The sequence below is a fragment of the Cervus elaphus genome, chromosome 9, assembly GCF_910594005.1.
Source record: "Cervus elaphus chromosome 9, mCerEla1.1, whole genome shotgun sequence".
Taxonomy (NCBI): Eukaryota; Metazoa; Chordata; class Mammalia; order Artiodactyla; family Cervidae; genus Cervus; species Cervus elaphus.
In genome coordinates, this window is record NC_057823.1 from 12,025,537 (window position 1) to 12,051,924 (window position 26,388).

At 47.2% G+C, this 26,388-nt stretch overlaps 1 protein-coding gene and 1 non-coding gene across 3 annotated transcripts; both read left to right on the forward strand.

Moving 5' to 3' along the window:
* SLC1A6 (solute carrier family 1 member 6) lies at window positions 1–26,388 on the forward strand. 2 transcript variants are annotated; one of them, XM_043913896.1, is made up of 11 exons: window positions 119–136; window positions 286–336; window positions 8,762–8,973; window positions 10,101–10,238; window positions 11,982–12,186; window positions 13,509–13,551; window positions 13,965–14,308; window positions 19,207–19,440; window positions 20,690–20,884; window positions 23,458–23,592; window positions 26,042–26,388. In XM_043913896.1, exons 3-11 carry the CDS (start codon window positions 8,769–8,771, stop codon window positions 26,235–26,237), a joined length of 1,695 nt encoding a protein of 564 aa, XP_043769831.1. In that variant the 5' UTR covers window positions 119–136; window positions 286–336; window positions 8,762–8,768; the 3' UTR covers window positions 26,238–26,388. The 2 variants fall into 2 exon arrangements, with proteins under 2 accessions (XP_043769832.1, XP_043769831.1); XM_043913897.1 differs by lacking the exon at window positions 286–336 and having other exon boundaries at window positions 1–136.
* LOC122701066 lies at window positions 6,292–6,398 on the forward strand. The gene has a single exon (XR_006342916.1). It is a non-coding gene; the product is annotated as a U6 spliceosomal RNA (small nuclear RNA).

The window sequence follows — 26,388 nt, forward strand, 5'->3', positions numbered from 1 at the left end:
CTGGAGCGGGCGCTGCGCGGTCTCTGGCGGGTACCCGCTGCCCCGGCCGGGCGCTTCGCTGGGCTCCGGCACCTGCATCCCCGCGCAGCGCGCAGGCGGACGCGCGGGCAGGCCGCCCCCGCCGCTCCTGGCGCTGGTGAGTGCGAGCCCCGCGGCTCCGCGAGGGCGGGGGCTCTGAGATTTTGGGCAGGCGGGATCCGGGGCCGGCTGGGCCTATCATGGGGGCAGGCGGGTGGGGCCCCCCTTTCGCCCATCTTCTCATCTCTCGGCTGCTCTTTGTCTCAGCTGCTCCCTGCCCCGTGGAGTCGTAGCCTCCGCTCCTCTCCTGTAGCCTTGGTGAGTTTCCTGTCTCCTTGGTTACCCATCTCCGCTCTTGTCCATCCTGTCCCTCTAATCCTTGGCCTCTACCCGTGGCCACGTTTCCGTCTTTGCCTGATACCTGGTCCCTTTCCAAGGCTTGGTTCCCTTCCCCATCAGGGGGTTTATTCCTCCAATCCGGAGGGACCTGGCTGTGACTGAGACGTTGGCCACCGCTGCGGGGGGACTGGGTCCGAATTTGTATGAGAGGTGGTGGTGGTGATGGTGTGTGAGACCGAATTTTGAGTAGGAGTGCCAACCCACAGAGATGTGTGAGGCTGAATGTTTAAATGTGGGGAGGAATTTCGATGTCTGAAGTTTTGTGTCTTGTGTCCCAAGTTGTGTGTGTGTGTGTGTATTATGCATCTGTCTGTATAGAGCTTCATTTACAAGGGGAGTTGTGCAAGATCCTGAAGGGGTGTGTGTGTGTGTGTATGGAGCTGTGTGTCTGGGGAGGACTGTGGGGTTTTGTGTCTGATGGCGTGCATGAATGTCAAGTGTGTGTATGTTTGTGTGTGTAGGAATTGTATGACATGCTGCACGAATAGGGCTGCATTTCTTTTTTTTTTTTAATTGAAGTAAAGCTGATGTACAATATTACATAAATTACAGGTATACAATACAGTAGGGGTTTCCCAGGTGGCACAGTGGTAAAGAATCTGCCTGCCAAACTGGAGATGCGGGTTTGATCCCTGGGTCAGGAAGAACCGCAGGAGAAGGAAGTGAATCCGCTCCAGTATTTTTGCCTGGAAAATCCCATGGACAGAGGAGCCTGGTGGGTTACAGTCCATGGGGTCGCAAAGAGTTGGGCACAACTGAGTGACTGAGCACCCATACAATATAGTGATTCACAATTTTTAAAGATTTACTTCATTCATAGTTATTACGAAGTGTTGGCTATATTCCCTATGTTGTACAATATATCCTTATATCCTATTTTATACACAATAGTTTGTACATACAACTTCCTACCCCTGAGTTGCAGCTCCCCCCTTCACTCTTCCCACTGGTAACCACTAATTTGTCCTCTATACCTGTGAGTCTGTCTCTCTAGTTTGTTGTGTTTTCTAGATTCCACATATAAGTAATATGCAGTGTTTGTCTTTCTCTGTCTGACTTATTTCACTTAGTAAAATGCCTGGAGTTGCATTTCGGAGGTTGTGTGTGTTGTATGTCGAACAGTTCTGTGTGTGTGAGACTGTGTGTCTTTGTGCAGTTGTGTATATGTCAGTTGTACACAAGACGTGTGTGAGGTTGTGTGTTCAAGTGTGTGTGTGTAATGTATGTGATTTCCTCCTTCTCTCCCTTCACTCACTCCTCAGGCTAGCAGAGTATTGAGATAAAATGTATGGAAAGCATCCTCGTTTGCCCACTGTAGTTTGCTTCAGCTTTAGAATGTAGAAGTTCCTACTTCTCCTCCTTGGTTCTGAGAGAAGGGTGGCTTTCACATCTCATCACATCTGAAAGTCTGGAGGTTGGGGGAAGCAGGTGGGGCCCTTGTCTTTGAACTGCAGACACTGGGGACACTGGGAGGGTCATTTCCTTATCAGGAGCCTAAGAAGCAGGGCCAAGAGAAGGCCCAGGACCAGGAAAGACTAGGCAAGAGAGAACAGATTGTGAGGGGAGAAGCCCCCAGGGGTCCAAGAGAGACTGAGAAGGGGCCAAGTGGAGGCCAAATTCCTGGGAAAAACCAGTTCAAGTCAAGTATTGCTTGGCAAGTAATGCAGTTAGGACTGAGCAAGACTGATGAGAAGACTCTCTTTCCTGTCAATGTTTTTCTCTGTCTTCAGTCATATGTCTGTTGCATTGATGCTTTTTATTAGCCGTGGTTGTCATCTGTTTCATGCTCACTAGGTGCTCTTCTAAGTGTCACATGAATCGAGTCATCAAATCACATAGAAAGTGACCAGGTCCTGCAAGGTGGAGTTGGATTTGAAACAAAGAGCTCATGTGTGTTCTTCCTTTAGGGCAGGGTTCTGCAAAAATTTTCAGTAAAGGACCAAAAACACTGTATGGACATCCATAAGATCTCTTTTGTCCAAACAACCCAACTCCACCACTGTAGCATGAAAGTAGCTATAGAGAATAAAGAAATGAGCATGGCTATGTGCCAATAAAACTTTATTTACAAAAACAAGCAGCGGGCCAGAGTTGACCCTTGGACAATGGCTTGTCCATCCCTGCTGTTTCTCTTAAGGAAGACACAGGAAATAGACAAACTGACTTTGGATTTTTTGTGATGAGTTCACATCTCAGCCGAATAATTCCTTTCAACCCATGGGCAAGCATCACAGTACTTCTTGGTGACTGGGAACATGCATCTTAGAGATGAGAGAGTAATCACACATTTGGTTTCCTGTCTGGGATTTTTCACAGCCAGCTGAAAAACGCCATCGTGATTTCAAGATCCTTTGGAGCAAGATCCCAACTGGGGTTTGACTTTGGAACTAGGACTTAGAGCTGAAGGAAGCAGAGCCTGGAAAGCTGAGGCAGTTACCCTATCCCTGGGATATGCAGGCTGCATAAGAGGACAAGAAAGGCAGTGATCTCAGAAGTAGCTGCTCAGCCAGTGGCTGCACCCCTCCCCCCAACCCCCAAAAAAGTTCAGGGAACCATCTACTGGCCTATCTCTGATAGTTTCCCACTTGATCTGGATGGATTCAGGCACTGGGGTTGGGATTAGGGCTTGGGGAAAGGATGGCGAGGAGAAGAATCTGAAACCATGATCAGAGAGTAGCTGAGGAAAGCCAAGTTCTACAGTCATCCAGGCAACCTGAATATGCACAGCTCAGCACAGGATACAATATTTACTGCCTTCCTTTGGTTTGGAGAGTGTTTTTTTCCCTCTAGGAGTCAGATGAATCTAGTGTGCCTGTCAGAAAACTGACAGCACACTCGAAAAGGGGAGTTGAAAATTAAGAACTATTTATAAGGTTAAACCAGTAAAGTTGGTGCAACACTCAGGGAGCAGCAAGAATATGGGAGTGGCAGGGAGGGAGCAAGAGGGAGACCTGGAGAAAGCCGTGGCTGTAACAAAAATAGTCTTTATTATCTTTAAAATTGAAATACATATTGATATATAACATTGGACACATTTAAGATGTACACCTTGTTGTTTTGATATATTTGTAAGTTGTATAATATTGGTTTGGCCTGAAAAGTTCCTTTGGGTTTTCCCATATAACGTTATGGAAAAATCTGAGTGAACTTTTTGGCCAACACAGAAACATGATTGCCAGTGTAGCAATAGCATTTTTATCATGCCAAGGGAGCCAGAAACCCTCAGTGGGAAAAGATACTGTCTTTAACAAATGATGTTGGGAAAGCTGGTTAAACGTGCAGAATAATAAAATATGACCCCCATTTTATACTGGGCTTCCCTGGTGGCTCAGGGGTAAATAATCTGCCTGCCAATGCGGGAGATGTAGGTTTGATGCCTGGGTTGGGAAGATCACTTCGAGAAGGAAATGGCAACCCATTCCAGGATTCTCGTCTGGGAAATCCTATGGACAGAGGAGCCTGGTGGGCTACAGTCCGTGGAGTCACAAAAGAGTTGGACGTGAATTAGTGACTAAACAACAATTTTATGCCCCTTACAAAAGTTAACTTGAAAATGGGTTCAGTTCAGTTCAGTCACTCAGTTGTGTCCGACTCTTTGTGACCCCATGGACTGCAGCACGCCAGGCCTCCCTGTCCATCACCAACTCCCGGAGTTTACTCAAACTCATGTCCATTAAGTCGGTGATGCCATCCAACCATCTCATCCTCTGTCGTCCGCTTTTCCTCCTGCCTTCAATCTTTCCCAGAATCAGGATCTTTTCCAGTTAGTCAGTTCTTTGCATCAGGTGGCCAAAGGATTGGAGTTTCAGCTTCAGCATCAGTCCTTCTGATGAACATTCAGGACTGATTTCCTTTAGGATGGACTGGTTGGATCTCCTTGCAGTCCAAGGGACTCTCAAGAGTCTCTCCAACACCACAGTTCAAAAGCATCAATTCTTCTGTGCTCAGCTTTCTTTTTAGTTCAACTCTCACATCCATACATGACTATTGGAAAAACCATAGCTTTGACTAGATGGACCTTTGTTGGAAAGGTAATGTCTCTGCTTTTTAATATAGGTTGGTCATAGCTTTTCTTCCAAGGAGCAAGCATCTTTTAGTTTCATGGCTGCAGTCACCATCTGCAGTGATTTTTGGAGCCCCCCAAAATAAAGTCCCTCACTGTTTCCCCATCTATTTTCCATGAAGCAATAGGACCGGATAGATTGATTGAATGGATATAAGACTTAAATATATGACCTGAAACCATAAAACTGTTAGAAGAAAATATTAGAAAGAAGTTCCCCTACACTGGTCCCATCAATGAGGTTTTTTTTTTTTTTTTTTTGATATGACAGCAAAAACACAAACAAAAGCAAAAATCAACAAGTGGTACTACATCAAACTTAAAAGCTTCTGTATGCAAAAAAACCAAAACCAAAACAACAGCAAAATGAAAAGGCAATCTACAGAAGGGGAGAAAAACTTTGTAGATCATACATTGGATAGGGGTTAATATCCAAAATATATAAAGATCTCATACAACTCAATAAGAAAAATCAATCTGAAAAATGGGTAGAGGAACTAGATAGTCATTTTCCAAAGAAGATGTCCAAATGTCCGACAGCTGCAGAAGATTGTCTGATGGGAGCTGTGGCCTTATGTCAAGGAATATGTGCCTGTGTGTGTGCTCACTTGTGTCCAACTCTTTGCTGCCCCATGGACTGTAGCCTGTCAGGCTCCTCTGTCTAGGGGATTTTCCAGGCAAGAATACTGGAGTGGGTTGCCGTTTCCTCTTCCAGGGGATCTTCCTGACCCAAGGATCGAACCCACATCTCTTGTGCCTCCTGCATTGGCAGGTGGGTTCCTCACTACTGCATCATCTGGGAAGCCAGTCACTGCCAAACATGAGGCTGGCAGGGGGAGCTGGAAGAATGCTCCATCTCCATCTTTTCCCACTTTCCATTCTGCTGTTTTCCACTGGCCTAACTGAAATGGCAAGGGAGCCTGGGCAATGCTATCTCTAGTGGTTAGCCTTTTGCCTGGGAATGAATCTAGAGGGATAACAGAATTTCCAGTATGCCTATGATAGGGCCACTGCCACTTGCTGTGAGGTTATATAGGCAAGTCTGCTTATCTTTCCAGATTAGGAGGTGCCCAGGGCCCACAATACTTTTAGGGACCATGCAAACGTTTATGCTTATTTTTTTTTTTTGCTGAGCCTCATGGCATGTGGGATCTTAGTTCCTTGACCAGAGAACAAACCCATGCTCCCCGAAAAGTGGAAGGCAGAATCTTAACCACTGAACCACCAGGGAAATTCCTGTTTGTGCTTCTTTTAAAATTACAATAAAGAATTTAACTTTCCAGGTTGAAGAAAATGTTTTAATATATAATATTAATATATTCATTTAAAAAACTGGAGTGAAATGTACACAGAACAACTATCCATTTTAAAATGGCATTTAGTGGCATTTAGTTCGTTTGCAACTTTGTACAGCAATCACCTTTATCAAGCTCCAAAATAGTATATTCACTTTTATACCAATGCAGTTGTAAAATATTTTTTAGAAGTTTATTTATTTTTAATTAAAGGATAATTGCAATATTGTGTTGGTTTCTGCCATATATCAACATGAATCAGCCCTAGGTATACATATGTGCCCTCCCTATTGAACCTCCTTTCAACCTCCCACCCACCCCATCACACCCCTGTAGGTTAATTTTGATGTATGTTTTAATGGAGGAAGGGACCACAAAGGCAAATGTTCCTCAGACTCATGAAAGTCACAATTTCCAGGCTGCCCTGTTCTTATATGGTATTGGTAAAAGGATAGGTAAGTTTTAATTTCTGTATGCATTTTATTTAATGTGTATTAAAATATAATCAGCATTTCAGTGCTCGCTTTGGCAGCACATATACTAAAATTGGAACGATACAGAGAAGATTAGCATGGCCCCTGTGCAAGGATGACACACAAATTCGTGAAGCGTTCCATATTTTTCCAGATCTGAAAGAGACACGTGCACCCCAATGTTCATCACAGCACTGTTTATAATAGCCAGGACATGGAAGCAACCTAGATGCCCATCAGCAGACGAATGGATAAGGAAGCTGTGGTACATATACACCATGGAATATTACTCAGCCATTAAAAAGAATTCATTTGAATCAGTTCTAATGAGATGGATGAAGCTGGAGCCCATTATACAGAGTGAAGTAAGCCAGGAAGATAAAGACCAATACAGCATACTAACACATATATATGGAATTTAGAAAGATGGTAATGATAACCCTATATGCAAAACAGAAAAAGAGACACAGATGTACGGAACAGACTTTTGGACTCTGTGGGAGAAGGCGAGGGTGGGATGTTTCAAGAGAACAGCATCGAAACATGTATATTATCTAGGGTGAAACAGATCACTAGCCCAGGCTGGATGCATGAGATAAGTGCTCTGGCCTGGTGCACTGGGAAGACCCAGAGGAATCGGGTGGAGAGGGAGGTGGGAGGGGGGATCGGGATGGGGAATACATGTAAATCCATGGCTGATCCATGTCAATGTATGACAAAAACCACTACAATATTGTAAAGTAATTAGCCTCCAACTAATAAAAATAAATGGAAAAAAAATAAAAAAATATAATCAGCATTTCAAGTAATAATCTAAGTTTTCCAGTTTACATTTATTTGTTTTCTTTTTAACTTTTAATTTTGTATTGGAGTATAGCCAATTAACAATGTTGTGATAGTTTCAGGTGAAGAGCAAAGGGACTCAGCCATCCATGTATTCATTCTTCCCCAAACTCCCTTCCCATCCAGGCTGCTGCATATCATTGAGCAGAGTTCCCTGTGCTATACAGTAGGACCTTGTTGGTTATCCATTTTAAATATAGCAGAGTGTACATGTCCATCCCAAACTCCCTAACTGTCCCTTCCCCCCCACTTTCCCCAGCGGCACCTGTACGTTTGTTCTCTAAGTCTGTGAGCCTTTCTGTTTTGTGAGTTCCCTTGTAGATTCATTAGATAAGTAAGTAAAACGACATGTGCTCAGTCGTGTCCGACTCTTTGCGATCCTATGGACCGTAGCCCGCCAAGCTCCTCTGTCTATGGGATTCTCCAGGCAAGAATACTGGAGTGGGTTGCCGTGCCCTCCTCCAGGCGATCTTCCCAACGCAGGGATCAAACCCATGTCTCCTGCATTAGCAGATGGGTTCTTTACCACTAGCGCCACCTGGGAAGTGACATGGATTTGGCTGAATGTAAAGTGAAGAGATGGAAATCTGAAGTTTGGGAAACAGTATCTGGCACCCCAGAGTGACTCTGAACGTCCCATTTTTGTTAAAAGAAGGATCCTGAGGAGGCGCTGGGGTCACGAAAGATCACCATTTTCATCCCATGGGACTCTCCCTCTCCTTGTTGCCCACTTGGGCATTCACGCAGAGGAGCTCCGTTTGGCACCAATAAATGCAGGCATCTGCTGATTCTGTCGTGGAAAGCCCATTTGGTGGCACCTCTCATGCTTCCCAGGTGACTCAGTGGTAAAGAATCTGCCTGCAGTGCTGGAGATGCAGGAGACATGGGTTTGATCCCTGGGTCAAGAAGATCCCCGGAGCAGGAAATGGCAACCCACTCCAGTATTCTTGCCTGGGGGATCCCATGGACGAGGAGCCTGGCGGGCTACAGTGCATGGAGTGGCAAAGAGTCGGACATGGCTGAGCACAGCAGAGCAACTAGGCCAAACATGAAATCGCGTTAATTTGGGGTGCTAGCCCCAAAGTACCTTGTTTAAGGCTCTTTGTGAAACTGGTGCTTGGCAGCGGCTTGTTAGTCTGGTTTGTGAGCCGGGGAAGCTCCCAGTTACTTGTAACGATCTCGTAAGAAGGTAAAGAGTGCCTGCAATTTGGTAGACCCAGGTTCGATGGGTTGGGAAGATCGTCCCTGGGTCAGGAAGATTGCCTGAAGGAGGAAATGACAACCCACTCCAGTATTTTTGCCTGGAGAACTCCTTGGACAGAGGAGCTTGGTGGGCTACAGTCCATCTGGTCTCAAAGAGTTGGACAGGACTGAGCCATTAACACTTTCACTTTTCATGAACTAAGGAGGGGGCCAGAGATACAGAATGGCAAAATCGTCCCTGAAATTGTGATCAGCTTCTTTTTCTCTCCCACCCATGCCTGGGAGTGGTTCTGGAGATCTTGATCCTTGAACTCCAGACGGTGTTCTCAGGCAGCCCAGCATGGGCACATCCCCCTGGTCCCGCTGTCTCCCGGAGTTCCTCACCAGCTTCTTCTGCCCTTCCCTTTCTACCCACATTCGCCTTCTGTCTCATCCCTCACCAGGCCTGCTCCCTCTGTCCCCCACAGATAGACGATGAGCAGCCATGGCAACAGCCTCTTTCTGCGGGAGAGTGGCCAGCGGCTGGGCCGGGTGGGCTGGCTGCAGCGGCTGCAGGAGAGCCTGCAGCAGAGAGCGCTGCGCACGCGCCTGCGCCTCCAGACCATGACGCGCGAGCACGTGCTCCGGTTCCTGCGCAGGAATGCCTTCATCCTGCTGACCGTCAGCGCCGTGGTCATTGGTGAGTCACGGGAGGGGCGGGCTCTGCCCTTGGAGGCAGAGGACTCGAGGGATACCCCCTGCACTCACGTTTCTTCCCTCCACTTACTTATTCTCACCTGCACGCGTGCCCAAGTCCACCATTCCGCCTCCCCATGATATACGCAAATGGGTACACACTCCTGCAAACACGGCTGTGTATGCAATGTCTCATGGATATGCAAGTGTACGCACATGCATAAATATACACTATGCAAATGCACACTTCTGCATATGAACACACAACGTATACTTTCTGCATGGGAACACAGACATGAACACATTTTTATGCATGTACAAAATTTACGGGTGCAAACACGTAAACTCACACAGTTGTACACCTATAGTAGAACTTACAAACATGTTCACACACACACATGCATTATTCTGCTCACACATGGGCTCACTGGAAAGCTTAAATACGTGTATACCCCCATGCTTGAAAACAGTAACACACACATATATAAGTCACACCTAGGTGCACACGTAGGAAAAACATGCACGTCTCATGTATGTGGGCCCTCACATACAGGCACAGATACATATGCACAAGTGACATGGTGTTTAGCTGCTAAGTCATGTCCAGCTCTTCTGTGACCCCATGTACTGTAGCCTGCCAGACTCCTCTGTCCATGGAATTTCCCAGGCAAGAACACTGGAGTGGGTTGCCATTTCCTTCTCCAGGGGATCTTCCCGACCCAGGGATCGAACCCGAATGTCCTGCACTGGCAGGTGGAATTCTTTACCACTGAGTCACCAAGGAAGCCAACACATACAAGTAACACCTATACGCACACATAGGAAAGACATGTACATGTCATGTACATGGGCCCTCATATACAGGCACAGATACATGTGCACAAGTGAGCATACACTGTCGCATATGTGTACATAGGTACACAGGAGTGTGTGTAGACATACACACACATGCCAAAGCAGTAGCACATAAATTCATTCATTCCACAATGTACACACCAACACACACTCATCGAATGTTTCTCTTTTCTTTTATCTCCATCCGCACACACACAGACCCTTCTTGGGATGGATGGCCCTCCTTGGGGCTCAGTGACCAAATTCAACTCTATGCACCCTTCATTCTGGCCCTAGGGGTCAGCCTGGCCTTTGCCCTGCGCCCATACCAGCTCAGCTACCGCCAGATCAAGTACTTCTCTTTCCCTGGAGAGCTCCTCATGAGGATGCTGCAGATGCTGGTGCTGCCCCTCATTGTCTCCAGCCTGGTCACAGGTGAGAGAACCCAGGCTGGGGCTGGCCTCCAAGACCCATCTGAGTCCAGGCTCACACCTTGAGCCAAGGCTGTTCCAAGCATGGGACCACCTCCCCAACTCAGGACCTCAAACATGGAGCATGCACCTCTCTCTGAGTCCTTGACCAAAGCCCCAGTCCCAATCAGAGCTGGGTTCTAGAACCCGTATGACCTAGATGACTTATCTCAGTAATGTTCCTGTACTTTTCCTTGGAGGTAAAATACCAGCCTGTTGGGGGCTTAGAGATGAAGGGAAGGCTGTTGTGGGGCCGCCAGGAAAGGTACCTGGGATATGGTGTGGATGGTCATGGAGTGGGCTGTGGATGAAGGTGTTTGAGACAGAGGTTACAAAATAGTGGGTGGAGAAAGTGAAAGTGAAAGTCGCTCAGTTGTGTCTGACTGTTTGTGACCACACGGACTATACAGTCCTTGGGATTCTGCAGACCAGAATACTGGAGTGGGTAGCCTTTCCTTTCTCGAGGGGATCTTCCCAGCCCAGGGATCGAACGCAGGTCTCCTGCATTACAGGTGGATTCTTTACCAAATGAGCCACAAGGGAAGCCCTGGTGGGTGGAGGGTAGGATGGAAGTATAGACGGCCTATGCAGGGCTTGGTAAACTGTTGCTATGAAGGGCCAGGGAGAACACATTTTCAGTTTCAAGGGCCATGTGGTCTCTGTTGCAACTCTTCACCTCTCTTGTGCAAAAGCAGCAGCAGATTAGTAAGTAAACAAATGGGCATTGTTGTGTTCCAATAAAACTTTATTTACAGATATAGGCAGCAGGCCATATTTGGCCCACGAGTGGTCAGTGCCCAAGCACCAGCTTTGGGGGGTGGGGTGGTGACGCTAAAGGCATAGAAGAATGATTTCTTGGGTTGGGTTTCCCTAACTGCAGAGCCTGAGATGGGGATATTTGCACAAGCGATTTATTGAGGGATAAAATAGCTTTCAAGAGAAACCTATGAGGAAGTGAGATGAGCAGGATGGGGTGGATAAGGAAGCTAAGCAGACATAGCTTCAGAGGAAGGCGGGTCTCTCAGCCTGATCCCATGGGGAGCTCTGGAGAACGGTTAACACTACAGAATCGTTCTCCACAACTCTGCCTCCCTCTAAATCAAAGGAGCTGAGCTTTTGAATCCCTGTACCAATCAGTCATTTCTCCCAGCCTCCCCTGGGGCCTTTGTGGGTGAGCAAGCTCCTGCTGTGCTGACAGCAATGTTCAAGAGAAGGGGCAAGCATGAGTCGTTAGCAGCCAGCATGCCCAGCTGTGGAAAGATCGATGTATCAGCCTGGTAAAGGGTGTCTGGATGGGGTACCAAACGTATATACTACACACAGATAGTGTATAGTGAGGTGGGTTGAAGGGAGGTGTGATTCTTGGGGTGGATAGTAGGATAAAGTGAGGAATGCAAATGAAGTTATGGTGCAAAATAGGGGTAATTAGAGGATGGAGTAGGGGTTGAAAATGTTGGCTTGGAGTAGAAGGAAGGTTAGTGAAGTGGTGCTTGGGATAAAGGATGGAGTGGAAGGTGTATTTGGAACACAGAATGGGAGTTGGAGGATGGCAATGTGGGTGGAAGGACGGGGGTGGGTCATGGGAGGAGGGTCGGGTCACGGGAGGAGGGTTGGTTGTGGCAGTATGGGGACTGAAGAGCTAGTGGATGGGAGAGCGGGTGGTGGGGTGTGGATGGGGATCCTCGGGGCTTCATCACCTGTCCTCCAGGTATGGCATCCCTGGATAACAAGGCAACAGGGCGGATGGGGATGCGGGCAGCTGTGTACTACATGGTGACCACGGTCATCGCAGTCTTCATCGGCATTCTCATGGTCACCATCATCCACCCTGGGAAGGGCTCCAAGGAGGGGCTGCACCGAGAGGGTCGGATCGAGACCATCCCCACGGCTGATGCCTTCATGGACCTGGTCAGGTGACGTCCTTTCTAATGTTGATGGGAATTCCAGCCCTACGTGTAACAACCTTTACTCATTGGGAGGCCTGTGGGGAGACAGGCGGACCCAGTCAGGAAATACAACACCCAAGTTGAGCCTAGTTTTAGAATAATAGTGCGTGCTCAGTCATGTCCGACTCTTTTTGTAAGTTCCTGGACTGTAGGTAGCCTGCCAAGCTCCTCTGGCCATGGAATTTTTCAGGCAAGAATACTGGAGTGGGTTGCTGTTTCCTTCTCCTGGGGATCTTACCGACCTAGGGATTGAACCTACATCTTTTATGTCTCCTGCATTGGCAGGCAGATTCTTTACCACTGGTGCCCACCTGGGTTTTCTTGGCACCCAATTTCTGTCCTGGGTGGTGGTGGTGGTTTAGTCACTAAGTTGTGTCTGACTCTTTTGTGACCCTGTGAACTATAGCTCACTATAGTGAGGCTCTCAGAACTATAGGCTCTTCTGTCCATGGAATTTCCCAGGCAAGAATACTGGAGTGGGTTGCCATTTCCTTCTCCAGGGAATCTTCTCGACTCAGGGATGGAACCTGGGTCTCCTGCATTGCAGGTGGATTCTTTGCTGACTGAACCACCAGGGAAGCCCACAAATCCCCTGAGATTGATTTTGCTTTCTTCCAGAATGTGGTCTTTTGATCCTTAGGCTCAGAAAGCTGTAGTTGCACCTTCTGGGTATGGACTCAGGACAAATGGTTTTTGTTTGGTATTCCAGAGATGCATTGGAAGGTGAATAATTCTCTTGGAGTAGCAAGATTTTGCCTGCCAGTGTCAAGACTGGCCACAGGTCTCCCCTAGTGACTTAATTTGGGGAAAGCTAGTGTTGGAAGAGTTCAGGAGCTTTCTGTGTTGTTTTGGAGACATCACTGTATGTGAAGTCCCTGAGATGGCATAGTGTCTTAACCTAGGGCTCAGACAGACTGCATTTGAGGTCCATCTACCCCTCCCCCCGAGTTAGCAGCTGTGTGGCGTTGGGTAACTTACATAAGTCTTTTTGCTTTGGTTTCTTTGTATGTAAAATGGGGGAGAATCAGTAATACTTTTAGGGTTATGTGCATGCATGCATGCTTAATCGCTCCGTCATGTCTGAGTCTTTTTGACCCCATGGACTGTAGCCTGACAAGTTTCTCTGTCCATGGGATTCTCCAGGGTTAGTGTGATGTTTAAATCAGATCCTAGAGGAAGGCACTTAGCTCAGTGTTCAAATGTTGTCCGCTGTTATTATTATTGCTATGATCACTCTAGATTCTTTTCCAAGGTCTAACCACGTCCATTTATCTGATGTTTTTCTGCAGAAACATGTTTCCGCCCAACCTTGTGGAGGCCTGCTTCAAACAGGTCAGGGGGAAAGACATTGTCTGATCAAGGAGGTTTGGGGGGTTGGGGGAGCTTGCTGCTGAGTGAATGGTCCAGGAGTGAGGGATGGGAAGAAGGACAGGACAGAGTACTGTTCAGGGTTTTTGGAAGAGTCTGAAAGGAAGAATGTGCTTCCTAATGGTGTGGTGATCAAGGGAAGGTTAGAGACAAGGACTTAGGCCAACCCAAGGCTGCCTGGGGATGGTAATGGAGAAGGATCCAGGGCTTCTGATCATACATTGTTGAGGAGACAGGCCCCCACAATCTGTCTGAACATTGCTCATGCAAAATCTATACTCATTCTCCCATGCACTGGTTGTTCATTTCCTCATTTATTTATTGATGCACTCAATCTACTATGCATTCATCTGTGGCCTGATATCTCCATATTTCAGTTTAAGACGCAGTACAGCACGAGGCTGGTAACCAGGACTGTCGTGAGGACAGACAATGGGTCTGAGCTGGGCACCTCTATGCCGCCATTGTCCTCACTGGAGAATGGGACCGGACTCCTGGAAAACGTCACGCGAGCCTTGGGTGCCCTGCAGGAGGTGCTGAGCTTTGAGGAGACCGTGCCTGTGCCTGGCTCAGCCAATGGCATCAACGCCTTGGGCCTTGTGGTCTTCTCAGTGGCCTTCGGGCTGGTCATTGGCGGCATGAAGCACAAGGGCCGAGTCCTGCGGGACTTCTTCGACAGCCTCAATGAGGCTATTATGAGGCTGGTGGGCATCATTATCTGGTGAGTGCTGGGCTGTAATGGGGGCAGGGAGTGATGGTGATGGTACATGGGAAGGATGTCAGGACCGGGAAGTCAGGCTGTGGGTTAGCTACTGAAATGGTTGTGGGGAGCCTTTGGCCAAAGTCATCTATATATGTGTTGGTTAATTCACTCACCCGCTCATTTATTCACTCCTTTGTGCAATGGTTTATTCACTCATTCACTCCCCTATTCATCTATATTCACTCATCTATTCACTTGCACTCATGCTTCTGTGCATTGTTCATTCACTTCATCATTCATCTATTCATCTGCTCATTCTTCTGTGGATTAGCCACATTATCCATTCACTCATTTATTTATGTATCTTCATTCTTCTATGCATTGGTTTATTCATTTCCTCATTCATTTGTTCATTTTTCTGTGCATAAGGTAATTGACTCATTCATATATTCATTCACTAACTCATCCATGCATTAGTTAATCCATTAATTAATTGTTTGATTGATTTCCTCACTAAGTCATTTATTCATTCAGACTCATCTTTGACTGACTTGTTTATCTCTACATTTGTTATTCTATCATTCAATCAAATATTCCCTGCATTCATTCATCTGTTTGCTTAACCCACTCATTCATTCACACACCCATCATTCATGTTTCATTTGCTCATTTTCTTATTCATTTATCCACTCTCTAATTATTCCTTAATTGACACATTCATTCATTCACTCTTTAAATCCCATCACTCTTTCAGCAGACATTTTCCCAGGCGGACTTTGTTTCGAACTCTGGAATACAGAGATAACTTGAATTCAGTCCTTGTCTTCAAAGAGCTCGCAAAGTCTTAGAGGAGACAGATGCATATTAGATAAATATGATACAAGGTTGAAGGTTCTAGAGTCAAGAGACATTTAGAAAGTATAGGGAATATGATTGACAGAGCCATGGATAAAGAAGATGTGGTACTTACACACAATGGAATATTACTCAGCCATTAAAAAGAATGACATAATGCCATTTGCAGCAATATGAGACCTAGAGAATGTCATACTGAGTGAAGTCAGTCAGAGAAAGAGAAAAACATGACATCCCATATATGTGGAATCTAAAAAGAAATGATACAAATGATCTTACTTACAAAACAGAAAAAAACTCTCAGACTAAGAAAACGAAATTATGATTATCAGGGGACAGGATAGTAAGGGAGTTGGGGATGGACCTGTACACACTGCTGTATTGAAAGTGGATAACCAGCAAGGACCTCCTGTGGAGCACATGGAACTCTGCTCATTGTGACATGGCAGTCTGGGTGGGAGGGGAGTTTGGGGGAGAATGGATACATGTATGTGTGTGGCTAAGTCCCTTTGCCATTCACCTGAAACTACCACAGAATGGTTAATCGGCTAGACCCAGTACAAAATAAAAGCTTCAAAAGAAAAAAATAGCATAGGGAATGCAGAAAAGTGAGCCGCCAGTGAAGTATATGCAGTGAATTCTGCCTGGGAGGGTGAGGAGAAAGTCATGGAGAAGTCCACCTCTTAGTTGGGTCTTGAAAGGTGAGTAGGAGTCCAACAGGACATGAAGAAGGAAGAGGTACTTCAAGCAGAGGGAACAGAACATGCAAAGCTTGAAGGAATCTGAGTTGTCTGGGGAATGGTGAGGAATTCAAGAAGGTGAGACCATACGTTGGGAATAGTGGTGGAAGATGTGAACAAGGCTGTCTTCCCAAATTGGGGAAGAGTTTGTCCATCCTCCCAAATCAGGTGAAAGTGGCTGGGAGGGGCTTGGGGCTAAGCTGAGAGCTTGGGAAAGCATCAGGGTGTAGAGTGTCTATTTGTATCTTGAGCAAAGAAGTAAGGCCTGGGGACTGGGGTCGGGAGAGACAGTAATGAGTGCTCACAGCATCTACTGTTTCTTCACTATTCAGAACTTAGCGCTAAAATATTTAAAGAAATTGATTTCAAATGAAAATTAAAGGGCAAATGTTAAAAAAAATTTTTTTGATTAAAAACAAAAGTCATGGATACAGAGTGGTCTCCCCAGCCAGGCTCAAGGTGGTCTCTGCCTTGTAATTCAGTTGGCATTCTTTGAAAACAAATTATTTATTTTTGGCTGAGCTGGGTCTTTGTTGCTGTACACGGGCTTTCCCTAGTTGCGGCGAGTGGGGGCCACGCTGCAGCTGGGCACAGGCTTCTCACTGTGGTGGCTTCCTTTGTTGCAGAACATGGGCTCCAGGGCAAGTTGAGCACCCTTCGGTAGTTGTGGCCCGCTGGGCTCAGTAGTTGCAGCCTGCGGTGTCTAGAGTGCAGGCTCATTACTTGTGGCCCATGGGCTCAGTTGCCCTGCAGCATGCGGGATCTTCCTGAATCAGGGACTGAACTGATGTCCCTTGAATTGCAAGGCAGATTTTTAACCACTGGACCACCAGGGAAGCCCCGGTTGTCACCCTTTTTCAAGTGCTGTTACTTCAAGAGATTACGACAAAAAATAGACAAAGCAAAACCCAAGAAGGAAAGCAAAACAGGACTGGAAGTAGGTATAAGAGAAGGAAGCAAAAAACTTACAACATAAATATATTAAAGTGAATCCAGGACTGAACCAGAAGACTCTTAGTATGTTTGTATGCATTGCACATAACCACTTTGTCATTAGGAACAAAAGTTTCAGAAGTGGAGGGGACGGGGATTGTGGGGCCAGTAAGGTCACTCCACTGTGTTCACAATTGGGGTTCTGAGGCTGCACAGGAGGGAGAAGTCCCCCTCTCCCCTTTCTTACCCACTTGGGTCCAGTTAACCCCATGAGGTCCAATGCCCTGGAGCCCTCCAGCTGCTTTTCCAAGATCTCAACTTAGCTTGGAAGGGAAGCTTATCAAGGATAAGCAAGAAGATTGAAAAGAAGTATTGAAAACTCAACTGAATTGGGAACCGTGAGTTTTATAGTGGTATTTGGCATGTTTTGGAAAATATCCATATGTCACAATAGTAAAGAATCTGCCTGCCAATGCGGGAGATGCAGGAGTTGCAGGTTCAATCCCCGGGTTTGGAAGATCCCCTAGAGTAGGAAATGGCAACCCACTCCAGTATTCTAGCCTGGAAAATTTCATGGGTAGAGGAGCCTGGTGGGTTTCATTCCATGGGATCACAAAGAGTCAGACATGACTGAGCAAGCACGCACGTACACTATATGTGCCAGGTAGCTGAGTATGGAAGGAAAGAAATCATGTACAGTTGATCCAGATTTGAGGAATTTTGCAGAAGATGAGAAGGAAGGATGGAGGTGAGGAGTTTGGGAATATTCCTAGACACAGAGTTGGAGACAATTCAGCAATCACCCACCAGGGCTAACCTTGAGCTCAGAAATGTCTGAAGGTGTCTCCTGTATCCTTATTTCCACAGCCTAAGCTTGGGTCTCATCATTTCTGTTCTAAGCTGTTGCACCAACTTCCCAAGTGGTCCTCACCTCCTCTAGTACATCCTCCATGACAATGAACAAGTGTAGACTTCAATTTCTAAAGAGAGAATTAACAGAGGAAGCCAGGTGATGGGTTAATTAGGGCACTGTTGGCAGAAACTCATAAAACTAAGCAATGAGCTGATTTGAGGGGAAAACAGGTGAGCCCCTGATGAACTTGCTTCTTCTGTCTCCTCCACTATCTTTTTAACTCACTGCTCCAGTCACACTGGTCTTCTCTCTGCTCCTCCTATACTCCTAGCTCACATTCACCTCTGGGTCTTTGCACTGTTCCTGCAGTGCTTTCCCCTCAGATATGCATGGTTGCTTTTCATCATTCAGGTCTCAGTGCAAATGTCACCTCTTCCAAGAAGCCCTCCCTGACCACTCCTTCTTAGAGCCCCACTCAAAAGTGACTCTCTTTTGCAGCTATCACACACTGAGGTTTTTAATGACATATTTCTCTGTGTGCTGCTTATTTCACCCATTTGAATGTAAATACCAAGAGGGCAGGGACCATGTGACTGGAACACAGTAGGTGCTCAATGGATATTTGCTGAGAAAATGAATAAATAGGTAATTTAATAAGACAGGTTGTTTATAGTTCATTTTTATTGGCATATAGTTGGTTTACAATGTTGTGTTAGTTTCAGATGTACAGCAGAGTGAGTCAGTTATATACAATATACATAGATATATCCACTCTTTTTTAGATTCTGTTACCATGTAGGTCATCACAGAGTACTGAACAGAGTTCCCTGTGCTATACAGTAGGTTTTTATTCAGTTCAGTTCAGTCGCTCAGTCGTGTCCGACTCTTGTCCATTTTATATATAGTAGTGTGCATATGTTAATCCCACTCTTCCAATTTATTCCTCCCTTTTCACTTTGGGAACCATAAGTTTGTTATTTACATCTGCAACACAATTTCTGTTTTGTAAATAGGTTCATTTGTACCATTTGTAAAGATTCCACATATATGTGATATCATAGGATATTTGAGAGAGACTGTTTTGAGATGTCTGTGGGAAATCCAGGTGAAATAGCTCAGGGCTGGTGAATGAGTGAGGATAAGCACTTTTAGGGAAGAGAATAGGGACATACGAGTTACAAATATGGGAAATGAGGGAAGTTAGAGGGTCAGAGATAGGGAGTATCTGGGCACAGCCTCAGGAAGAAGTCCTGAAGACAGCGATTATTGGGAGGTCTTTGAACTGGGGGGTGACTGAAGGAGAGCCCTTGTGAGAGTATATCTTGGAGTTGCAGGACTGAGGCTGAGCTGTGGATAAGCAGGAAGAAAAGAGGGGATATGTTCATGGAAACCTGCCCCATAGGTTATTGTGTGGGGGAGGTTGGAGGGGAGTCAGGTGCTGTATGGTGGGTGTTGCCTGGCTCCAGGGTCTATATGGGCTGCTAGTGCCAGGGGAGGTCATGAGGAAGGCCTGACAGGTGTCTGGCTTGGCCCAGGTATGCACCCGTGGGTATCCTGTTCCTGATTGCTGGCAAGATCTTAGAGATGGAAGACATGGCTGTCCTGGGGGGTCAGCTGGGCATGTACACCCTGACTGTCATCGTGGGTTTGTTCGTTCATGCCTGTGGTATCCTGCCTCTCATCTACTTCCTCATCACACACCGGAACCCTTTCCCCTTCATTGGAGGAATACTGCAGGCTCTCATCACCGCCATGGGCACGTCTTCCAGGTATGACCTTGACCTCCACTGCTGGTGCCTTTCCTAGCTTCACTCTTTGTCTTTCCCAGGATCTCCTGGGAGTCCTGCCCTCTCTACCACTTCAGAACCTCATCTGGGCTATTGAGTAGTGTCAGTGGCTCTTTGAAGGTGGCTCAAGATCTCCTGGAGGAGGAAATGGCAATCCACTCCAGTATTATTGACTGAACAATCCCCTGGACAGAGGAGCCTGGCAGGCTACAGTCCATAGGGTCACAAAGAGTCAGACATGACTGAAGTGATTAGCACCCAACACCTGGGCACTGATCTTTGTCATGTGCTGGCTTTTGTGACTCTTTTCCCCTCTTTTTCTGTTTCTCTATTTAATATGGACAGAGAGCCAGCTACCAATTTTGAGGTTAGGACAAAGGTTCCAACATGCCTCCTGATCTCAGTCATTTTCTAGCTCATAGGGTCTCATCTTGCCTTGAGATGGCCTCTGGGAGATCTCTTGGCTTCTTTTATTTTGTGGTTTCAGGGGGTTCATAAGAAGCTCCCCTTTCTCCCATCAACCAAATTCAAAACAGTCTGAGATGTATCACTAGAGCCAACCAGATGGAAGAAGAATATAATTTTTATTGCTTATACACTGAAGAATGTGCCTCTTGATCTGTGGTCGAGTAGGATTGGCTCGCTTGTACCTCCAGAATTAAACTCACCAGGTTGCCACAGGCATGGATACCTAAACATCCTCTCTGTGGGTCCAAGCTTCTCTTTGCATGATATAAAGATGACCAGACAGAGCACATGTTTTATGGATCAGCTGATTCCAAGTGGGGAGAAAGACTGAGAAGGCTAGTATAGCTGAGGTCAGTCCCCAAGTAAACACGGGAAGTGGGGAATAGGAGTCTTCTGTAATACCCTTCTCTTAGCCCTGAGAGGTGGTAACTTAGAAGACCTTTCCTCTTCTTTCTGGGAGTGGATAGTTAGAGTGAACTAGTGGCATGAACCAGTGACCTGAATTAGTGTGTAGTAAGTAGCCTTAAGCTATTGACTTTAGGTGGGTCAAGAGACCTGAGCCTGGGGGATGTCACTGCTGTGTGCTCCCTGTGTCATGAAGAGTCCCTCTCCCCCATGCACAGTTATCAGCCCCTGAAATGTTATACGTCTGCCATCTTCCCCTCACTCTAGTTCCCAGCCTGCCTCCCAACGTTCTCAAGGGGAGCCCTCCTTGGGCCCATGACTACCCCCTATCCTCAGCCCCTGGGGCTCTCTTCCCCAGCTCTGCGACACTGCCCATCACCTTCCGCTGTCTGGAGGAGGGCCTCGGTGTGGACCGCCGCATCACCAGGTTCGTACTGCCCGTGGGGGCCACCGTCAACATGGACGGCACCGCCCTCTATGAGGCCCTGGCCGCCATCTTCATCGCCCAAGTCAACAACTACGAGCTCAACCTGGGCCAGATCACAACTATCAGGTGAGTTGGCCTTGGCTGGAATCTGCCACCAGGTGAGACCTGAGAAGTCATTAGCTTGGCTGGGGCGGGGGGGGGTGGATGGTGTTGGAGGGAAGGGAGCCTTTGTATATTGGATGGGGGTGTGTGTTGGGGGCTGCAGGAAAAAAATAAGACATGGTTCCTGTACTCAGGGAAGATCTAGTCTAAGGAAAAGACACTGATGATAGTAATGCTGATGACAGTGATGATGATGATGGTGTAGATTATGTTGGTGATAGTGGAGATGATGTGGATGGTGTTGATCATGGTGGTGGTGGTGATAATGGTTTTGGTGGTGACGATGATGGCCAACATTTATGAAATTCTTGCCATGTACCATCTCAGTCACTCCATGGACTGTACCCCATGGACTGTAGCCTGCCAGGCTCCTCTGTCCATGGGATTCTCCATGGGATTCTCCAGGCAAGAATACGGGAGTGGGTTGCCATGCCCTCCGCGTGATCTTCCCAGGGATCGAGTCTATATCTCTTACATCTACTGCATTGGCAGGTGGGTTCTTACCACTAGCACCACCTGGGAGACCCAGCAGCTTCCCACTAGCTGTCTTATTAACACCTGGTGGTGTGTATATATTGATGCTACTCTCTCAGTTCGTTAGCCTACTCTTGATTCAGTCTGACCCTCTACTTGGTGGTGGACCACCATCTCTTTCATTTTCTAGGTGTCATACATTTTAGTTTTCCTAAGCCATATAATGTAAGTGTATATGTTTTTTCACTCACTCAGTGCCATAGATGGTTTCTTCTTTTGACTCTAAACGTAGCCCACCTTCCAGAGTGTCCTTCCTGGCATTAGGACCTCTCTCTACTGACCCACCTACTTCTAGCACATGGGTGTGTGGGGGACTCAAGCTTCTGCTTCATGGCTGCTGCCCCAGTTGATTCTTCTGCCCTCTTCCAGCCCCCAGAGGCGGCTGGTTAAATCCTTGCTTTTACACCTAGGGAGACTAAAGGAGCAAAGAAAGAAACGTTGAGGAAACTGCAGAGAGTGTTGGGATCACCTCTCACATTGCTCTCTCTGGGTGAGGCACGGGGTGGCATGGGTTTGTTGTTGGTTAGTTGCTCAGTTGTGTTTGACTCTTTGCGACACCCCCGGCCTATAGCCCACCAGGCTGCTCTGTCCATAGGATTCTCCAGGCAAGAATACTGGAGTGGGTTGCCACTTCCTCCTCCAGGGGATCTTCCCGACCCAGGGATCGAACCCATGTATCCTGCCTTGCAGGTGACTTCTTTGCCACTGAACCACGAGGGAAGCAGGGTGGCATGGGTGTGACATCCCTAAACACTCATGCCATGCTGACTGCTTGCTTTCCTTTGCATCTGTGGACAAAAAATGTCGCTGGTCTTTTCAGTAAACAAAGGTTGTCACCCTGCCATCAGCTATTGGCCTCTGCAGCTGCCCCCAAAGGTGCCCCTTGGGGGCAATTCAGGATGGAGCAAAGCAGACTACTGGCCCTGAATAGTTCAGATGCCCATCTGGAAATGATATCAATGGGCCAGACTCTTGTATTGTCCCATACATAGAAAAGCACTCAAATCACTGGCTTGAGATGTCTGGTGTTTTTAATTTAAATCTTAATTGGAGGATGATTTTTAAAATTGCTTTTTAATTTTTATTGGAATGATAATTGCTTTACAATGCTGTGTTGGTTTCTGCTGTATGACAGTGTGGACCAGCTATAAGTAAATGCAGATCCCCTCCATTGGAGCCCCCCTCCCACTCTCCCTCCCCCACCCCAGCCCTCTATGTCTCCACAGAGGCAGTGAGCAGAGCTCCTTGTGGTACACGGCAGCTTCCCACTAGCTATCTGTGTCACACAGGGTAGTGTATATATATCAGGGCTACCCTTCCTGTTTTTTTTAATTTTTATTTTTGTGTTTAGCAGTAATCTGTTAGAGGTTTCCTGACAAGTTTTTATTTTTTTCTCTTTTTTTTTTTTTTCAACAAAAACTCCTTCGTCCTTAACCTCTTCAGACCCTTTCCTCAGAGGTACCAGAGTGGCTGTCACTCTGGCTCGGTAAGGTCCTGGAATAAAACGTAACTCTCAGCGTATCTGGTGGCTCCGTGGTGAAGAATCTGCCTGCCAGTGCAGGAGATGGGGGTTTGATTCCTGGGTTGGGAAGATCCCCTGGAGAAGGAAATGGCAACTCACTCCAGTATTCTTGCCTGGGAAATACCATGGAGAGAGGAGCCTGGTGGGCAGCGGTCCATGGGGTTGCAAAGAGTCAGACACAACTGAGCAACTAAACAACAACAACAACAACAACAAAAACAACTCAGCTTAAAAAAAAAAACCCACCTGCTCTTGCATCTGCAATATGAACTGTTTAAAACGTCCATCATTGGATGAAACTCCAGCCAGATCCCAATAAAAGACGAGGGTGTATGTCTGCACTGGCTTTCTATAAAAGTCGCTTTGGATTTGCTCTTCATTTTGGGGATCTGACGCCTTCCCTTCTTTTGTGTCTCTCCTAACTCTCCCTCATTTCTCCCTTCCCCCTGCCTGCATCCCTGTGTCCTCTCTCCCCCTGCAGTATCACAGCTACTGCAGCCAGCGTTGGGGCTGCTGGCATCCCCCAGGCAGGTCTGGTCACCATGGTGATTGTGCTCACCTCGGTCGGCCTGCCCACTGAAGACATCACGCTCATCATCGCTGTGGACTGGTTCCTGTGAGTGTTCTTCAGACTCTTCTACTCTCTCTCCTCAAATCCCCTGCTTTCCCTGTAGGACTCCCAATGATTGGGCTCTTATTCCAGCAAGGACAGAACTTTAGAATTTTAGAATCAAAAGAGGGCCTTGGAGAACATCCCGAGCAGTATGGACCCCAAATTCCATAGAGTTAATAGTTGGAAGTAGGGAAGTAAGCCACGAGGGGCTTTACCCATCTTCCAGAAAAGCCCCATGGTACCTGCCTTGTGTAGAAATCACAAAAAGAAGGTGATCCATGGGGCAGAGCTGACTTGCAAATTTTAAAAAAAAATTCTCAACTTTTATTTTAAAAATTTTATTTATTTATTTGACTGTGCCAAGTCTTAGCTGGGGCATGTGGGTCTTCTAGCTTTGTTATGGTATTTGAACTCTTAGTTTTGGCATGTGGGATCTAGTTCCCTGACCAGGGATTGAACCTGGGCCCCCTGCTTTGGGAGTGAAGAGTCTTAGCCACTGGACCACCAGAGAAGTCCCTCAACTTTTGTGTGTGTGTTCATGTCCCCTCAGTTGTGTCCGACTCTTTGTGACCCCATGGACGGTAGCCCGCCAGGCTCCTCTGTCCATGGGACTCTTCAGGCAAGAATACTGGAGTGGCTTACCATGCCCTCCTCCAGGAGTTCTTCCTGATCTAGGGATTGAACCCCTCCCTATCTCTTATGTCTCCTACACTGGCAGGCAGATTCTTTACCACTAGTGCCACTGGCGGAGCCCCCCTCAACTTTTATTTTTTAATTAATTATTTTTGGCTGTGCTGCCGAGCTTGTTGAATCTTAGTTCCTTGACTGGGGATTGAACCCAAGCCCTGGCAGTGAAATCTGAGTTCTAACAACTGGAATGCCAGGGAATTTCCTCAACTTTTAATAATAGGAGGTTTTACATATAAAAATCTGGACTTTTACCTCCACCTTGGTGCTCTTGCCTGGATCTCACTCCCATTTAGACAGTTTCCAGCAGGGTCTTATTTACTCACAGTGGTTACCTTCCTCATTCTGTATGCTGTTCAGCTCATAACCCCTAATTTTCTTTTTTAAAATGAATTAATTTACTTAAAAAATTGGAGTTTAATTGCTTTACAATGTTTCTGCTGTCCAGCAACATGAATCGGCTGCAGGTGTACATATATCCTTTCCCTCCTTGCCCCTCCCTCCTGCCCCTCCCTCCTTTCCCCTCCCTCCTTCCCCCTCCCTCCTTCCCCCTCCCTCCTTCCCCCTCCCTCCTTTCCCCTCCCTCCTTTCCCCTCCCTCCTGCCCCTCCCTCCTTTCCCCTCCCTCCTTTCCCCTCCCTCCTGCCCCTCCCTCCTTTCCCCTCCCTCCTTTCCCCTCCCTCCTTTCCCTCCCTCCTGCCCCTCCCTCCTTTCCCCTCCCTCCTTTCCCTCCCTCCTTTGCCTCCCTCCTTTCCCCTCCCTCCTTCCCCCTCCCTCCTTTCCCTCCCTCCTTTCCCCTCCCTCCTTCCCCCTCCCTCCTTTCCCCTCCCTCCTGCCCCTCTAGGTTATCACAGAGCACTGCCCTGTGCTACACGGCAGGTTCCCAGTTCAGTTCAGTTCAGTCACTTAGTCATGTCTGACTCTTTGCCACCCCATGGACTGCAGCACGCCAGGCCTCCCTGTCCATCACCAACTCCTGGAGTTTACTCAAACTCATGTCCATCGAGTCAGTGTTGCCATCCAACCGTCTCATCCTTTGTCATCCCCTTCTCTTCCCACCTTCAATCTTTCCCAGCATCAGGGTCTTTTCAAATGAATCAGTTCTTCACATCAGGTGGCCAAAGTATTGGAATTTCAGCTTCAACATCAGTCCTTCCAGTGAATATTCAGGACTGATTTTCTTTAGGATGGACTGGTTGGATCTCCTTGCAGTCTAAGGGACTCTCAAGAGTCCAACACCACAGTTTAAAAACATCAATTCTTTGGGCTCAGCTTTCTGTATAGCCCAACTCTCACATCCATACATGACTACTGGAAAAACCATAGCTTTGACTAGATGGACCTTTGTTGGCAAAGTACTGTCTCTGTTTTTGGTTCCCACTAGCTATCTATTTTACACAAAGTTGTGTATATATGTCGGTGCTACTGTCTCAACTCATCCCACCCTCTTTCCCCCGCTGTGTCCACGTGTCCATTCTCTGCATCTGTGTTTCTATTCCTGCCCTGCAAATAAGTTCATCAGTACCACTTTTCTAGATTCCATATATATGTCCATACCCCTAATTTGCTATATCATACATTTACGTTAAAAAAGAATTGCACTGCTGAGAACTAATATGAGCACATCAGAGCTTGGTCCAACCTGTGTTGGACTGGAGTGTGAGCCCTGACTCCAGGGCATGAGGAGCCCCCAGCTGCTGCACCGTCTGTGTGGAGTGCCTCAAGCCTTGATTAATGGCGGCTTCTCTCTCCCCTCCCCTCTGCAGTGACCGACTTCGCACAATGACCAATGTGCTGGGGGACTCTATCGGAGCAGCCGTCATTGAACATCTGTCTCAGCGGGAGCTGGAGCTGCAGGAAGCTGAACTCACCCTCCCCAGCCTGGGGAAGCCCTACAAGTCGCTCATGGCCCATGAGAAAGGGGCGTCCAGGGGGCGGGGAGGAAACGAGAGTGCCATGTGAGAGCCCCCTGCTCTGCCACCCAGAGAGGAAGGAAGGGAGTCTGGGAGGGGGTTCCTGGGGAAGAACCACTGCCAGAGTGACTGTGCACTGAACACACATGTTCTTTCCAGCGTGTTTGGGGGGAAACTGAGATAAAGGAGCAGGAATGAAA